A 17,340-nucleotide genomic window follows, 5' to 3' on the forward strand; every position below is an offset into this window, starting at 1 on the left:
TAAACATTCAATCACGATGTGCATGGAGGGGACCAGGCGACCACAAGGGCTGGCCCAACACTCATGGGTCAGCCGGGGACACCATGAGGGTACCATTTTCACAAATATTCTTTCGAAGCCCTCCTATGTGACAGCCGTGGTCTCACATACCAGCAATGTCAGTAAAAAGGTGAACAAGACAATGAACAGCTTTGTTCCAATGAAACTTACACTTCATATGATGGTGAAACTGCACCCAGAGTTGCTAGATCATCAGAATTTTCAACCAAAATGTATAAGAATCTAAGAATTTTCAAATTAGAATTGTTTGAAATTTTCCCATTTTAAACACTGCCTTCAATTTGTAAAAAAGCAAACAAATAACAACCAAAAAACCACAGAACACTGCAGGTCATACAGAAATATGTCTGTGGGCTGAATTTGGTCCAAAAGCCAGCTTCTTTCAACCTCTGACCTACAAATTTTTATTTATTCAGAAGAGACTTGCCTCCCCAGAGACTCTTTAGAGAGTAAATGATTTTCACAACAGACTTTCTCAGCAAGATTGGGATGACAGCCCATAGGGATACTCACGCCACTGGTTAGCTTATTGTAAATAGAATTTATTATTAATATTTTCACAGAGTTATCAAAAGATGATTTTTTAAAAAATACTGAACTCCTGAGACTTTATTACTCACCACTATTTTTAAAACATCTCAAAGATACACAAAAATTGTGACACAAACATAACATCCCCTTAACCATCTCTATTGCTCAGTCAAAAATCCACATGCACCTAATATTTTGCAGGAAGCACCACTTCCATTCAGTCATCTCAGAGACTGACATAACAGTACCCTGAAGCCTTACCTCCATGGTGTGTGTTTTTCCTGATGAGGTCTGTCCATATGCAAAAATCGTCCCATTGTAACCCTCAAGGACATCTGCAGGCAAGAAAAAAATTAAAAGTAACTCATTACTTTGATTGCATGCCAGTGCCAGTTGCCTGTTTTAAAATTACATTTTCCAAATGGCCCATCTCATTTTTCACACAAATGATGTATTCAATTCCATTTGCATTTTAAGTAGAATTGTGAGATAAAAGCAGGAATGAGGGCCTCCACAGCCCCACAAAATAAAAATAAATGGACTCACATGCCTATGCAATATATTAATGAAGGGAGAGGCGGACACACTTTCTCCCGGTTATATTGAAATCAAAACAGATATTGAGCAGTATATTTTATTTTTAGTAGAAAGGTATTTGAATTTTCTTCTCTATGTCTTGAGATCTATCGAGGGGGGAAAAAATTATCATGCCCTGAGTCTCTGCAGTGAGATGCACTGTTCTAAGAATTGTTCTAAGAATTTCTCTCCTGAAGATCTGCTTTGGATTGGGTTAAACCTGGCCCCAGCAGGTTCCTTGGGGAGGTTTCTTGAGAAGCTGCCCGGAGTCCATTCAGAACAGAGCTTGTCCTATTGGAAGGGACGGGGCCCCACTCCATATACTGAGACACATGGTGGCAATCCAATGAGCGTGGAAACCACCCGGGTCCTGACTCAAATGTAATGCCTCTTTTTTTCCAGTGACTGTGGCAGGAAGATGGCCCTGGCCCAAGAGCATTGGGCATTTCTTTTAACTACACAAGGAGCAGGGGCTTCCCCGGTGGCCTCTCTCTAAAAAACCCATCTGCCAATGCAGAAGACGTGGGTTCGATCCCTGGGTCAGGAAGAGTCCCTGGAGGAGGAAATGACAACCCACTCCAGTACTCTTGCCTGGAGAATCCCATGGACAGAGGAGCCTGGCGGGCTACAGTCCCTGGGGTCACAAAAGAGTCAGACGTGACTTGGTGACTAAAACAACACCACGAGGAGCAGACAGCGCTGACCCCACACACTGTAGGCTGCTTCTGGCTCACACAGAGATGACTGGGAGGCGGGGGTGGCGTGTGGACAGTCAGACAGACGCTGCTATGAGCTGGCGATTATCTGCGCGAACTCTTTCAAAGCGGCAGAGGTGATTAAAATATATTTAGTGCTCATTTCCCTATATCTGCTTCACCCACATAAACGGCACTGACAAGGAGGATGATGTATGATTAATATCCCCTGACCCCCTACCTTTACAAGAAGGGAGGAAGTTGTCATTCCTAATAGCACAGAGGGGTGGGGAGAGGAGCCCTATAAGAGGGTGTCCTCTCCAAGGCCATGTACAAAGAAGAAAATCAAGCCAGGTAATCAGCTCCGTCTATTTCAGGCCCTGATTAGGTTGGTTTGTTTGCTTTTTTGGTCTCTCTCAGTTTTATGACGGTGGTTAGTTTCTGTTGTTTTGTTGAGTCTCCTAAAAACAATCTTTTTAATACACATTTTACTGATCTGAGGCTTTGGAGTGTAAACTGGGATCAGAAAAGAAAGTGGGATTTTCCCTCGAGAAGCTAAAAAAAAAGAAAAATTAAATGGCAGGATTTTTTTTTTTTTAAATCACAGCAGCTCTCAAGAGTTTGCGTCAAGCTATATTGAGAGAGAAAAAATGTTCACACGTATCTGACTTCTGGTAATGGTTTCCCTGGTAACAAGGGAAGCAAAAGCTTGAAGACTACAATGTAAAGGCTGGAGGTTCAAGTTTCAGTCTTCTTGAAAATGCCAACCTGCTCAGAGAAAAGGTTTCTCCGGTCAAAAACAGTAGTCAGAGTGGGAGTCAGAGCTTCTACACAACCACAAATGTGACATGCTTTCAGAGACTCAAATAAAGAGGTCTCCATCCTTGGATGTTATTTGAAAATTCTATATGTTCACGGCACAAACACCTCCAGACAATTTCAATGCCAGCCACAATCAAAGCACCTAAGCTCCTAACTGATTAGAAATTAAACCTCTCCCCCGACCCTGAAAAGGCTTCCTTATTTTAAGTTCCTGTGGAGGAAGCACCCTGCGACCCATTAGCTCAGGCATTAGGACAGGCGGAAGGGAGCCAAGGCCAAGGTCCAGTCCCTCTGCTCCTCGTCAGCGCCGCTGGCCACCCCGCACGCCCACCTGCACACAGAGGTGGCCCTGGGCAGCTGCCCCCGGGAAGAAACCTCAGCTCAGGGCCCAGCTCTGCTGACAGCAGAAAACCCAGTACTTGCTTCTTCCTCTGCCAGGAAGCAACAGGATGAGGACCTCGGAATTCTACCCCATAGACATCCCCAGTCCACCCATCTAATCCACCCTCACTAAATCCTAGTGCGTCAGACTGCTCACCAGACTCCCTCAGGCCAAGGACTGGGACACATACATGCAAACACATAACGCTCGTGGACAGCATCGCTTGTTTAGGGGTAGGGAGCTAAGGGCACGTGAGGCTCTTGGAGAATCCCTGACTCTTTGTTGCTGCTATGGCAACACTGTGGGCAATTGATTTTTATTTTATTTTTTTTTAAAGAAAAGGAGAACACATAAAACCCCATTAGGACAAACTCCACTTAGCCTTTAAAGTGTTCAGAATCATGTAACAATTAATTCATTGTTGGAGAACCTATCTCGGTGTTCAAGGTTGAAGAGGGCTGATGTCACCCTCTATCAACTGGGTTCTGAATCAGAAGGTGATTTAAAAAGAAAACAAGAAGCTTTTCTAACCTGGTATCCTCTATTTCCTTCCAAACTCTGCGTTTGGGGGGGGGGTGCTTGTTGTTGCATCTACATTTGCTTATGAGGGGAGAGGACAGATGAAGAGGGGGGCACAGCACCAAAATGCACGTGAGGCTGCATCGCTGAGATGCGGGGAGACGGAGGACACCCGGCAAGGACAGAAAGATGAGGGGAACAGGCCTGTGCTTGCCGCGGCTGAGCCACATCACCACCCGCCGCCTCTGCAGAAAGAGCCCACAGAGAGGCACTTTCATCACGCTGAAGGACAGGTCCTGGGCCCGAGGAAAGCATTTGTTTCAGGGTCTCTGTCATAACAGGGTGACTGTTTCTATACACCAGCCACAAAGCCAGGGACCAGCCCAGCTGGACAGAACTTTTCTTTGTGACAGGGACTGGTGTGATGTGACCTCAGCTCACACCATAGGCCCAGCGGGGCCCCACACAGCACACGTCCACCCAGCGGCCAAGCAAACCCACAAGAGAGACCACAGTGAGCGGGAAGAGTCCTGTCATCTCCCGGGAGGAAGGCGGAGGGGAGTGGGGTCCTTGAAAACACTCTGTGCCTCCTGGTGTGGCCTCAGAGTCAAGCTGCCCTCCCTAGGCTTCACCAGCTCTGAGTCTAGGTCTTAATGAAGCAGAAGAGTTAGGTCCATTGACTGGCAGGTAAGAATTCAGGGAGGACAGAGTCATAGCTACACATCAGGGCGCCTGAGGAGGCTGTCGTGGCCTCCTGTCATCTCTCCATGTGAAACAGTGGCCCAAATGTGGCCCCAGTTGTCGTTGCTGTTTAGTTGCCCAGTTGGGTCCAACTCTTTCGTGCCCCCATGGACTGCAGCCCGCCAGGCTCCTCTGTCCATGGGATTCTCCAGGCAAGAATACTGGAGTGGGTTGCCATGCCCTCCCTCCAGGGGATCTTCCTGACCCAGGGATCGTACCCACGTCTCGTAAGTCTCCTGCACCGGCAAGCAGGTTCTTTACTGTCTGAGCTGCCAGGGAAGCACACGTAGCACCAGAGCCTCTGGCAGGAGGGGCCAACAAGACAGCCCTGGCTTGGACTCCTACGGCTCTCGCCAGCCAACCACACTAGTCAAGCAGGCTGCGCCCAGAGACTGCAGAGACCAACCTACCAGACGCCAGCAGCCAGCCAGGATGCCGGGCCCACCGACCTGGGGGCACCCACGCCACTGTGCCCAGGCAAGGGCATGCGGCGTCTTCAGAACGGAGGCGTACCTCCTCACTGGCAGCAGCCAGGGTCGCCCAGCAGCCCTGGGAACCCAGTCTCTGTTCTTTCCCTTCTTCCCTTCTCTACTCCCATTCCTACCCCTGCCTTTCGGCAAGGTAGTCCATATGGCCTGATGGAAAAGGACTAACTCATAAAATAAATATCAAATGCTCATTACGGGCCCACCAGAAAAGTGGGGGCAGGATAGTACAGAAAAATTCAAGTCAGACAAACTCAGGTTCAAGGCACAGCCTCACTAGTGCCTAAACCACCTGGTCAAGTTACTTCACCTCAATTTCCTCTTTAGTACAATGGGAATAATAATACTCACACATCTCACAAAGTTGTAAATATTTAAAATGCAGTAACATATGTAAAATGCATACAGGGTACCTGGCAGATAACAACAGCAAAATAGATGTAATTCTTCTCAAAAGTCATATATAATAGAATAATAAAATCAATCTGATAATATCCCTGAGCTTAAAATTTTCCAGTGGGGACTTCCCTGGCAGTCCAATGGTTAAGACTCTGCACTTCCACTGTAGGAGCTATGGGTTCAATCCCTGGTCAAGGAACTCTGGTCCCGCATGCTGTGTAACAAGGCCAAAAAAAAAAAATTCCACAACTCTTCGCCTATAGGATAAAGTCCATCAATTTCTATCCAACTCTGGTCCTGCCTATTTCTATTTAATAATTTTTTTTTTAGGTCTTCATTGGAACACGTGGGATTTTTATTTGCAACATGTGAACTCATAGTTGTGGCATGTGGGACCTAGTTCCCTGGCCCCAGGATCAAACTCAGACCCCCTACATTGGGAGAGTGGAGTCTTAGCCACTGAACCGCCAGGGAAGTCCCCAGCCTAACATTTTAGGGCTTATCACTCTGCACCGTAAGCTTTAGGCTTTGGTTTTTTTGCTGTTCCTTCTTCTTGTACAGTCCTGCATATTCTATGCTCCTCAGATCCCAACCTTTCCAAAAAGCCTTCCTTAATTCTCCAATCCTCCTCCCCACTCACCAAAATTAACAGTATCAAGTGACTTTCTTCTATGCTCCCATAGCATTTTGCACATACCCATCTTAAAGCACATAATCTCCACATGTATAATAACTATGCAAGCATCTGCTCCTTCTCTATACTCAAAGATTTCTTCAGAGTCTTAGGTGTCTTAGTGACTTCAGTCCCTAGCAAGACTTAACCATATGGCAAATACCCAGTATACTCACATCAAAATAGGAATGAAAGAAACAATCAAATGGACACAATTTAAAGAAATTAGAACTGGAAAATAAGAAACCATCTTCTCTAGCACTGGATGATCTACATCCAGTTAATCTGGAAGGCAAATGCCAGGGATGGCTTCTGTACATGGGGACACAGTTACTCTGATTATTTCAGGAATAGTGCCCAGTGACCAGAGTTTTTAAATCCTAGGGCATCCATAGGAACCTTCCTATTTATCATGCTGGTACCCACAAACCCTAACACCTCTTCTAGAAGAAATGGAGAGAATTCTACACTCTTTCAGATGACATTTTGAAAAACACACACTGGGCCAAGATGGGAGTGTAGGAGATGCCAGAATGCTACAATCAAATGTTTAAAATATTTTTTTTTAAACCCAGTGAAGTTGAAGGGAATGCAAGGACCAAGAGAGAATAAAGCTGTCTAGTTAAAAGGAGTCTCTCTGATCTCAAAAACCATTAAGGGTTTAGATAGACTTGAAAGGAAAGCACACCAATCTACTATATTACCATGAATTGCAGAGACTTACGGGACTTACAGAAGTCATTTGATTCAAATCTTGGCCTCTAGAAAAAAAGACTCCCACTGCACCACCTTCCATTCCTGATGTAAACAAGGCTTATCATGGCCAGAGAAACCTCAGCTGTACCTGAATAATCTATGCCAAGCAGTTCTTTCTTATATTACCTACATTTTATCTTGCTGACACAGAAATACACAGCCACTTCCCCTCATGGCAGCTTCAGTGGATATTAAAAAAAAAAGTTAAATTTGGTCTCCATTATGCCCCTAATAATTTCCTTTTAAGGGAGAATAAGACACTCTTTATTGCTACAAAATGAGTATGTTGATGTTATATTTATGGTGCCCAAGAAATGTCTGTTTACTATATCATGTCAGAGCCTGATTTTATTTTAGTTGGTTTTCTTTGTGACTCACTGTCTATTGGGGACTCAAGTTATCCACGGTTAGGAAGTCCACAAGAACCCCCCAACTAGGGACTGTCCTATTTCTGACATTTCATATTATTAAAAAAAAAAAAAAAAACCCAAACACTGAAAGGGACCCAAACTTATCTAGTAAATAAAAACTCAAGGGTTATTAGTATTACTTGTTAATCACAGGATTTTTAAAAAATGGAGTGCATCCATCTCTCATTACAATGTCAACTTAGAGAGGGTGGTTGTATATTTAAATAGCCCTCATGCTTAGCACAGCAAGCAGTAAATACTATTTGGTTCTGATAATGAAGGAGGAGAGAAAAAGAAGGAATTCTGGCTGTATGTGATTACGTTAATAAAAATATAAAAGAGACTGATAATAGAGGGGAAGGAGGGCTGACTAGGAGCAAATAAGAACTATATACTCCAGAAAGAGCAAATATGTTTAGACAGAGAAGCAAAAGAGTAGAATTAGAAAGAAGACAAAAATTACCACAGATACAAGCCCAAACTATTAATTCAAAAAAATCTCACATTCTTCAATTTTCTGTAATAATCTTACTGTGGAGACCTTCTAATTGAATTGATGTCTGCAACAAGAACGTAAATAACCATACACCTCAGCAAGAAATGGTACATACTGACAGGCATCTCCCACACAGGTGTCCAAGGTCAGAATGAATCTAACAGATGTAACCAGGGCTGATTTTCATGCCTTTCAAATAGGTAGGTTAGTCAGCTCAGCTTCTAAAAACAAGCGGATCTAACAGGACAAGGAGTTTGGGGTTTTGTTTTTTCACTTTTCACTCTTTAAATTGAGCACTGCCTATGAAAGTGGCAGCATCAAGACATTTGAAAGCACAATTACTGCAGCATTCAAATCTGAAAGCAAGGATTCAGTGATTAAAAGCAAAGGAGCAGGAGATGCCCCTTCAGCACTGTCAGCTCTGTCCAGATGGCGAGCTCCCCAAGGGCAAGCTCTGTCCTGCCCCTGATTTGAAAGGGCAAGGCAGAGAAACCTGTAAATTGCTTGGCTCCCTGCTGTTATTTTGACACAAATCCTTCAGGGCCAAGGCCAGTCCCAGAAAAAAGAACTGATCTCTAAGACACAAATTCAGGCTTTAGGCTACCTACGTGGAAGAACAAATGTCAGGGTCTGGGTGGGGTGATAGAAAGTGGGTTAGATGAAAAGTATTATTAAGGAATGCTGAGTAGTAAGAACAACCCACTAACCAGCAAGGTAATGTGTCATCTTAGAATGCTGCAGAAAATTCCTTGATGCCCAAGAATTTCCCACCTTTAAAGCTTCTTTCTGAAGACTATACTTTCAGAAATCATTTCTACTGACACATACACACTACTCTATAGAAAAACACTAATAAAGACCTGTTGTATAGCACAGGGAACTCGACTCCAAACTCTGTAATGGCCTAGATGGGAAAAGAAGCTTAAAAAGAACGGATATATGCATACTTAAAACAGATTTACTTTACTGTATATCTGAAACTAACGCAATATTGCAAATCAATTATACTCCGATAAAATTAAAAGTAAAAAGATAAATCTTTCTGAAGAGGCAGATGCACAAAATAAATCAACCAAAAAATATACAACTGGAGCATCAGAATAGATGTTTTTCTCCTAAGGAGGTACTATAGCTTCAGCAATATTTTAAAACCATTACAAAAATAGTGTGACTATATCTTACCCTGCTTTTAAGCTTCTAAGTGACAGAATAACTCTGCCCAAAAGGTGGCAAAAGAAATAAAGAAATCTCCTTGGAAAGGAGGTATCAAGGAGTTAAATCCTGACATCATAGCAAATCAGGGCCAGAGCTTGCTATAATTCAGTGTTTCCAATTAGCAGGCCTCTGCTTACAGTCAAGGTACATTGATTTCTAGGCTGCAAATACCACTTAACATTTTCAATTATTCTGAAAGGCCCAGGAGAAAATAAAGAAATAGCACTTACCTTTGACAATTTGCTTTGCACACGCGTTGTAAACCTGCTCTTGAGTCGTGCTGGGAGGCAACACTCTGTCGAAGACATACGGCTTTCCTTGCTAAAAAAAGAAAGACAAAAGAAAGAGAGACGTGAAAAAACACATTAGACGTTCATGAATAAAAAGCACTAATATTAGTTAGATCATAGGCACTAAATCACCAATGCTACTTGTCAAGGCAATTCCTTACCAAGATGAGGGAAATTTTATAGCATGAACAACACCTTCATCGTGTGTATGTATACTGTATGTTGAGATCGGAGAAATGTTGTGTTTTTTGTTTTTTTTTTTACTTGAAGCACTTTTTCTGATGAAAGGTAGGTTGACATTCATTCATTTATTTAAATAAATATTTAGGTAAAGAGAGTTTCTTCTGAGCCAGGCATAGACTAGATGCTAACCAAATCAGAAAACAGTCCTTCCTGGAGAGCATCAGTCAAGCGTGGCAGATAGCTAATAACCAAGAAAATAAACACACAGGAAAATGCAGAATGCCTGGGTATAAATTAATGGAACAGAAGGGACATGAGGGCGAAAGAAGACCTCTGTGAAGCAGTACCAGTTAAGTGGATCTTTAAAGAATAAGGAAGGTTGAGGCATATGAAGAACAATTGAGGCAAAGGGTGGAGCAGACAGCAAGTGGCCTGGGGTGCTCAAGGAACTAGCACAGCCGTCTCCAAGTTTTTTGGCACCAGGGACCAGTTTTGTGTAAGACAGTTTTTCCATGGACCAAAGAGGCGGGGATGATTTGGGGATGATTCAACTGTATTACATTTATTGTGCATTCTATTCTTATTACATCACTTCACTTCAGATCATCAGGCATTAGATCCCAGAGGTCGGGGTCCCCTGACCTAGAGGGTAGACAAGAGGAGATGGAAAGGAAATGGGGAGCCAGTGCATGCTGCATAGCTAGACAGGGTTGTAATGCACTTGGATTTTATTCACTAGGAAGATGCCATGATCAGATTTAAGAAGTTGCTCTTAATAGCCAGATATTATTGTTCTCTGTCCCAGATTATTCCAGTGCTTTCTTCACATGCACAGGTGGTACCTTAGCTAGGGAGACACTTTGGAGAAAAGCGGGGCATCTATAAAGTAAGGGCTTCCCTAGTGGCTCAGATGGCAAAGAATCCACCTGCCAACGCAGGAGACCCAGGTTCGATCCCTGGGTTGGGACGATCCCCTCGGAGAAGGAAATGGCAACCCACTCCAGTATTCTTGCCTGGAGAATCCCATGGACGGAGGAGCCTGGAGGGCTATAGTCCATGGGGTCACAAAGAGTCGGACATGACCAAGTGCCAACACATACACTATAAAGTAAGTCAAGTGCTTTCCCCAGGTGTGGGCTCTGGGATTTGGCCCCACGATGCCGGGCTGTGTGCGACTGAGAAGGTTCAGAGGGAAGGGAAGAGGTTCTGCTGTGCTGCTCTGTAAGCCCTGAGCCCCGATTCTCCGCATCTCAGCATTCAACAGGCAACTGCCGAAGTTCCTGTGCCAGGCACTGTGCCCTGGGCAGGCGGGAGGAGGACAGACAGGGCCTTCTCCCCAGAGGACCCCGATCACAACACCTCCCTTCCCACAGCCCGCCCCACCCAGGCGGCCCTTCGCCTTCACTTTCCGCAAGGACGTGCAGCAGTCAGGACAGCAGCAGCGAAGGGAGAGAAGGAGGACGCCCAGAGCCGGGGGCACTCTCACCCCGCACCTCCACAGGCGGCTCTGCGCGCCGGGAACCACCCAAAGCCAGTCTGACACCTCGAAAAGACAGCCGCTCATGGGGGATCCAAGGACAAGGCTTGTTACATCCTATAACCTTCACACAAATGGAAGCACACAAGTGTCAGCCTGGCTTAACGTTTCTCTCACTCCTTTATGACTGGGAAAGCCGCACACCAGTGAGGCCCTATGTGTTACGGCCGTGTTTGAGCTCCAGCCTTTAAAAAACGAGACTGTGCCAACCAGGGAAACAAGCTACTTCCAGCCTAGTCTTAGGGGGAAAAAAATGGAGAATTGAGGTACCATCAAAGTTTGCATTTCACAAAGAGCAGAACCAGTCGTTCTGTTACAATTATGCAATTATGCAAAGGGATTATTTCACTCATTCAATCAGTGAACTAAGTATTTGGTTTAATAATCAAGAGAATATTCCTCACCACAATCTATTGCCAGTGATCAGCCCACCACATTCTTACTAGATTTACCTATTTGTAAAATTCAACTAAATGTCAGTAGGGTAAAAAGGTTTGCATAAACATTTACAGAGTTTGCCTAAGTATGTGTCATCCTCTAAACCTTCTGGAAAGAAAATGCAGCTCTGCTTAATTTAAAACAAATCCATTATTCCTCCAAACTTAATGAAAGTCACCAAAATAAACTGTCTTGTTTAGAGCATGATTCTGTTTTAGGTTTTACAGAAAATGCACTTGACACAACAGAGAAAAGGACCTATTATAGTACACGGTAAAAAATAGGACTCCCCAGTTTTGCCCTTTAAAATGTTGGTTGGGTACGTTATGCTTTCACTTTAAGAGAGGTAGAAAGTAAGAAATCTCTAATTCCTCATTTCAATAATATCACATTTATCAAGTGACAAACATATAATACAACCATTTTCCATAAGCAAAAGTTAATTCCCAAACAGAAACTGCCTTTGAGAAAAGATAAAATTTAGAAAATGATTTGCTATGAAACTTATTTTGTCAGGATCAGAACATAAATTAGTTAAAATTGTAAGCATTTCTATGTGTCTTTTCATACACTGAGTTGGTCATAGCCTTTTATTTTAGGTGAACCTTAAAGTCGAGGAAGTAGAATCTGGATTAGAATTTAGTTACTGATTATTTTCAAGGACTGATTTATGGCATATTGTACCAGCTGTATACATTTAAGCAACAATAACAACTAACTCATCACTGTTGCTTTAGCAAAGGAACGAAAACCTCACAAATCCTGGTTGAGACTGCAGCAAAGACCCCTAGGAAACCAGAGTCTCCCTGTTTCTGAGGGAGTCTCCCCATTTCAGAGTCTCCCACTATAGCTGAGGGTTTCAGTGGGCAGGCAGTGGGCCCAGCCTGCTTCAGCTGTACTGTTTGCATCTGCAGAACAAATTTTTGGATTTACATTTTAATATGGGTGCTGAGTGCTAACATTAGAACCTGAATGACTAGGTTGCCATTTACTCCTTCCAGAAACACTTTGTTTTCCAGGCATCTATTTAGCGCACGGTCCTCTGAGGCGTCTCTGGCTACTCTGTCCATGTCCTTTGCTGACATCTCTTCCAGACTTCTAAGCAACATTGTGTCTGGTCCCAGACCTCAGTTTTCTCTCTATAATTCAAATGAACATGTCAGCCTTCAAATCTGGCCCAAGCTCCAGATTCATACACTCAGTCACCTGCTGGATATTTCCACTTGATGTCCATTAGCCATCTCAAGCTTAACCGGCCAAAAAAAGAACCATCAGTTCAGTTCAGTTCAGTTGCTCAGTCATGTCTGACTCTTTGCAACCCCACGAACCGCAGCACACCAGGCCTCCCTGTCTATCACCAACTCCCGGAGTCCACCCAAACCCATGTCCATCGAGTCAGTGATGCCATCCATCTCATCCTCTGTCGTCCCCTTCTCCTCCTGCCCTCAATCTTTCCCAGCATCAGGGTCTTTTCAAATGAGTCAGCTCTTCACATCAGGTGGCCAAAGCATTGGAGTTTCAGCTTCAGCATCAGTCCTTCCAATGAACACCCAGGACTGATCTCCTTTAGGATGGACTGGTTGGATCTCCTTGCAGTCCAAGGGACTCTCAAGAGTCTTCTCCAACACCACAGTTCAAAAGCATCAATTTTTCAGTGCTCAGCTTTCTTCACAGTCCAACTCTTACATCCACACATGACCACTGGAAAAACCATAGCCTTGACCAGACAGACCTTTGTTTGCAAAGTAATGTCTCTTCTTTTTAATATGCTGTCTAGGTTGGTCACAACTTTCCTTCCACCAAGAACCATCAAGCCCTCTATATCTGAATGAGAATTGCACCACTAATAACCTAGTACTCAGGTCAAAATCATTTATTATGTCCCATAGATTCCATATCCAAAATACAACCCAAATTCTATCACTTCTCACTATCTGCACCACACAGCCCCAGTCCATGCCATTATTGTTTCTCATCAAGACCACAGTTTTTTTAGTCTCCTGACTGGTCTCCCTGCCTCCATTCTTGCTCCAAACAATCCAATGTTCACTTAGCAGTCAGAGTGAGCTTTTGAAATCGATAAACCGAATGACCCCATCTCCCTTAAAACTCCCCAGTGGTTCCTGTTAGACTAGACCCTCTCCACCCTGAGCTCCCTGCATCCTCCTCCATCTTACTACAGTGTAGCCCACTGGACTTCCTTCTGCACCTTCTTTATTCCTCAGCTCAGAGCCTTTGCTCTAACTCTTCCTTTTTCCTGGAATTCTCTCACTGCAGATCTTCACTGGGCTCACCACAGTTCTTCATTTGACTGTCTTTACCATCTTCCAGATGTCACCTCCAAATTCTCCTTTGAAGGCTTCCATGGCCCTGACAAAAGCAACTGCACCCGACCCTGACATCACTTTCTATCACATTACTCTATTTGGTTTGCTCCATAGCAATTACTTTGTGACCCATTTTCAACCAATCAAATGGACCACTACTATTAAAGCATCTAACCAGCTAACAAGCCATATAAATGCCAAAACCTAAGTGCAGGATATGCAAAGCTGCTGCAATTTATGAAAGGAATCTGGGTGGGACACATACTCCACATACATTACAACTGAAAATGAAGTAACTCAGCTTTGCCATGAAAGCCTTTAGCAGAGCAGTGCTAACTGCATGGGAGCAGTGTAGCTAAACAACTTACCAAGATCACATACAAAAAAATAACAGCAGATGGTTCTTACATTTTTATAGTTGAAATTTTAAAAAAAAAATCAAACCACCAGAATTCCTATCAAGTTGTTGGGAGCAAATTGTCTATGAACCATATGGCCTGTCTATTAATACCCCAACCTGGAAGGAATATTACTACTGGAGACAGAGGAAAGCAAAGACCCCCTTAAAGATTTAGAAAATCGGCACCAGAAGGAAGGTGAAGGAAACTGAAATTAATTATCCCCAAGAAGAGATAATCAAGAGGTAATCCTTGACGACAACAACAACAAACAAACAACCCAATTAAAAAATAGGCAGAAGACCTAGAGACATTCTTCCAAAGAAGAACTACAGATGGCAAATAGGCACATAAAAGGATGCTCAACGTTGCTACTTATTGGAGAAATGCAAACCAAAATTACAATGAGGTTCCACCTCACACTGTTCAGAATAGCCATCATCAAAAGGGCTATAAACAATCAATACCAGAGAAGGTGTGGAGGGAAGGGAACCCTCCTATACTACTGGTGGGAATGTAAACTGGTACAGCCACTATGGAGAACAGTTTGGAGGTTCCTCAGAAAACTAAAAATAGATCCAGCGATTTCACTTCTGGGCATATATCCAGACAAAACCATAATTCAAAAGATACATGAGAGACTTCTTGGTGGTCCAGTGGCTAAGACTTTGAGCTTCCAATGCAGAGGAGCATGTTGCATCCCACACGCTTAAAGATCTCGAACGCTGCAATGAAGACTGAAGATCATGCGTGCTGCAACTGAGACCTAGCACAGCCAAAATAAATAAATAAATAATTTTAAAAATGATACATGCACTCCTATGTTCACAGCAGCACGATTCATGGACATCGAAACAACCTAAATGTCCATGGACAAAGAATGGATAAAGAAGATATGGTACAAATATTGGGCTTCCCAGTTGGCACTAGTGGTGAAGAACCCGTCTACCAGTGCAGGAGATGTAAGAAACATGAGGCCAATCCCTGGGTCAGGAAGATCCCCTGGAGAAGGATATGGCAATCCACTCCAGTATTCTTGCCTGGAGAATCTCATGAACAGAGAAGCCTGGAGAGCTACAGTCCATAGCGTCACAAAGATTCAGACATGACTAAAGCGACTTAGCATGCACGCATGCGTAGTACATACATACAATGGAATACTACCCAGTCATTTAAAAAGAATGAAATAATGCCATTTGCAATGACATGGATACAATTAGACATTACTATACTAAGTCAGAAAGAAAAATACCATATGATATATGTAGAATCTAAAATATGACACAAATGAACCTACCTATGAAACAAACAAAATCAAGGACATAGAGAACAGACTGGTGGTTGCCAACAGGCAGGAGGGTGGGAGAGTGTAGGACTGGGAGTTTGGGATTAGCAGATGCAAACTGGTATGTACAGAATGGCTAAACAAGGTCCTACCATATAGCACAGGGAACTATATTCAATATCCTGTATGGACTGGTTGGATCTTCTTGCAGTCCAAGGGACTCTCAAGAGTCTTCTCCAACACCACAATTCAAAAGCATCAATTCTTTGGTGCTCAGCTTTCTTTATAGTCCAACTATCACATCCATACATGACTACTGCGAAAATCATAGTCTTGACTAGATGAAACTTTGTTGGCAAAGTAATGTTTCTGCTTTTTAATATGCTGTCTAGGCTGGTCATAACATTTCTTCTAAGGAGTAAGTGTCTTTTAATTTCATGGCTGCAGTCACCATCTGCAGTGATTTTAGAGCCCCCCCAAAATAGTCTCTGTTTCCATTGCTTCCCCATCTATTTGACATGAAGTGATGGGACCAGATGCCATGATCTTAGTTTTCTGGATGTTGAGTTTTAAGCCAACTTTTTTACTCTCCACTTTCACTTTCATCAAGAGCCTCTTTAGTTCTTCTTTGCTTTCTGCCATAAGGGTGGTGTCATCTGTGTATCTGAGGTTACTGATATTTCTCCCAGCAATCTTGATTCCAGCTTGTGCTTCCTCCAGCCCAGCATTTCTCATGATGTACTGTGCATATAAGTTGAATAAGCAGAGTGACAATATTCAGCCTTGATGTACTCCTTTCCCGATCTGGAACCAGTCTGTTGTTCCATGTTCAGTTCTAACTGTTGCTTCCTGACCTGCATACAGGTTTCTCAAGAGGCAGGTCAGGTGGTCTGGTATTCCCATCTCTTTCAGAATTTTCAGTTTGTGGTGATCCACACAGTCAAAGGCTTTGGCATAGTCAATAAAGCAGAAATAGATGTTTCTCTGGAACTCTCTTGATTTTTCGATGATCCAACAGATGTTAGCAATTTGATCTTTGGTTCTTCTGCCTTTTTTAAAGCCAGCTTGAACATCTGGAACTTCACTGTTTATGTACTGTTGAAGCCCAGCTTGGAGAATTTTGACCATTACTTTGCTGGCATGTGAGATGAGTGCAATTGTGCGGTAGTTTGAGCATTCTTTGGGATTGCCTTTCTTTAGGATTGGAATGAAAACTGATCTTTTCCAGTCCTATGGCCACTGCTGAGTTTTCCAAATTTGCTGGAATATTGAGTGCAGCACTTTCACAGCATCATCTTTTAGGATTTGAAATAGCTCAGCTGGAATTCCATCACTTCCCCTAGCTTTGTTCATAGTGATGCTTCCTAAGGCCCACTTGACCTCACATTCCAGGATGTCTGGCTCTAGGTGAGTGATCGTACCATTGTGATTATTTGGGTTGTGAAGATCTTTTTTGTATAGTTCTTCTGTGTATTCTTGCCACCTCTTCTTAATATCTTCTGCTTCTGTTAGGTCCATACCTTCTGTCCTTTATTGTGCCCATCTTTGCATGAAATGTTCCCTTGGTATCTCTAATTTTCTTGAAGAGCTCTCTAGTCTTTCCCATTCTATTGTCTTCCTCTATTTCTTTGCATTGCTTGCTGAGGAAGGCTTTCTTAGGTATTATTAGCTCCATTGTATAAACTGGAAAACTAAGGCCCAGGCCCACCATCAGCTCTGTCAGTTTGGTGAAATAGCTTTAAGTCTCTGGTTTCAAGAATTCTCCCTTTATATTATGCTGCTCTCCTAAATTGCTAATGATTTACTGGAAAAGTAGGAGACACACGAAACAAAAGATGTTAGGACTGACATGAAAGACTGAAGCAAAGTGATAAACGAGGTAACAAAAGACAGCCCAACCACAGCAGAAGTCAAGACAGTGTTCACCATAGAGATGAAACTGACAGGAATCCACTGAATAAAGAAGGGCCTAAGATCAGGAAAGAAGGTCAAGATTGGCAAGAAGGTGGTAGGCATGCACACAACAAGCCTTCCTTGCCAAAGAAGGAATTAAAAACAGACAAAAGCCAACCAGAGGCAAGGAAAAGGCAGATGTTAAGACTTGTTATGAAAAGAAGGACTT

The 17,340-nt window shown here is 43.2% G+C and overlaps 1 protein-coding gene across 1 annotated transcript in view; it reads right to left on the reverse strand.

Moving 5' to 3' along the window:
- The window catches only part of KIF5C (kinesin family member 5C), a 155,394-nt gene that overhangs the window by 94,693 nt on the left and 43,361 nt on the right, over positions 1–17,340 (reverse strand). The window contains exons 2-3 of the mRNA XM_020893429.2: positions 8,991–9,081; positions 853–926 (exon numbers count right to left, since the gene is read on the reverse strand). Coding sequence (XP_020749088.1) covers positions 853–926; positions 8,991–9,081 — 165 coding nt within the window. The remainder of the gene's footprint in view (positions 1–852; positions 927–8,990; positions 9,082–17,340) is intronic.

This window comes from Odocoileus virginianus, chromosome 13 (assembly GCF_023699985.2).
Source record: "Odocoileus virginianus isolate 20LAN1187 ecotype Illinois chromosome 13, Ovbor_1.2, whole genome shotgun sequence".
Lineage (NCBI taxonomy): Eukaryota > Metazoa > Chordata > Mammalia > Artiodactyla > Cervidae > Odocoileus > Odocoileus virginianus.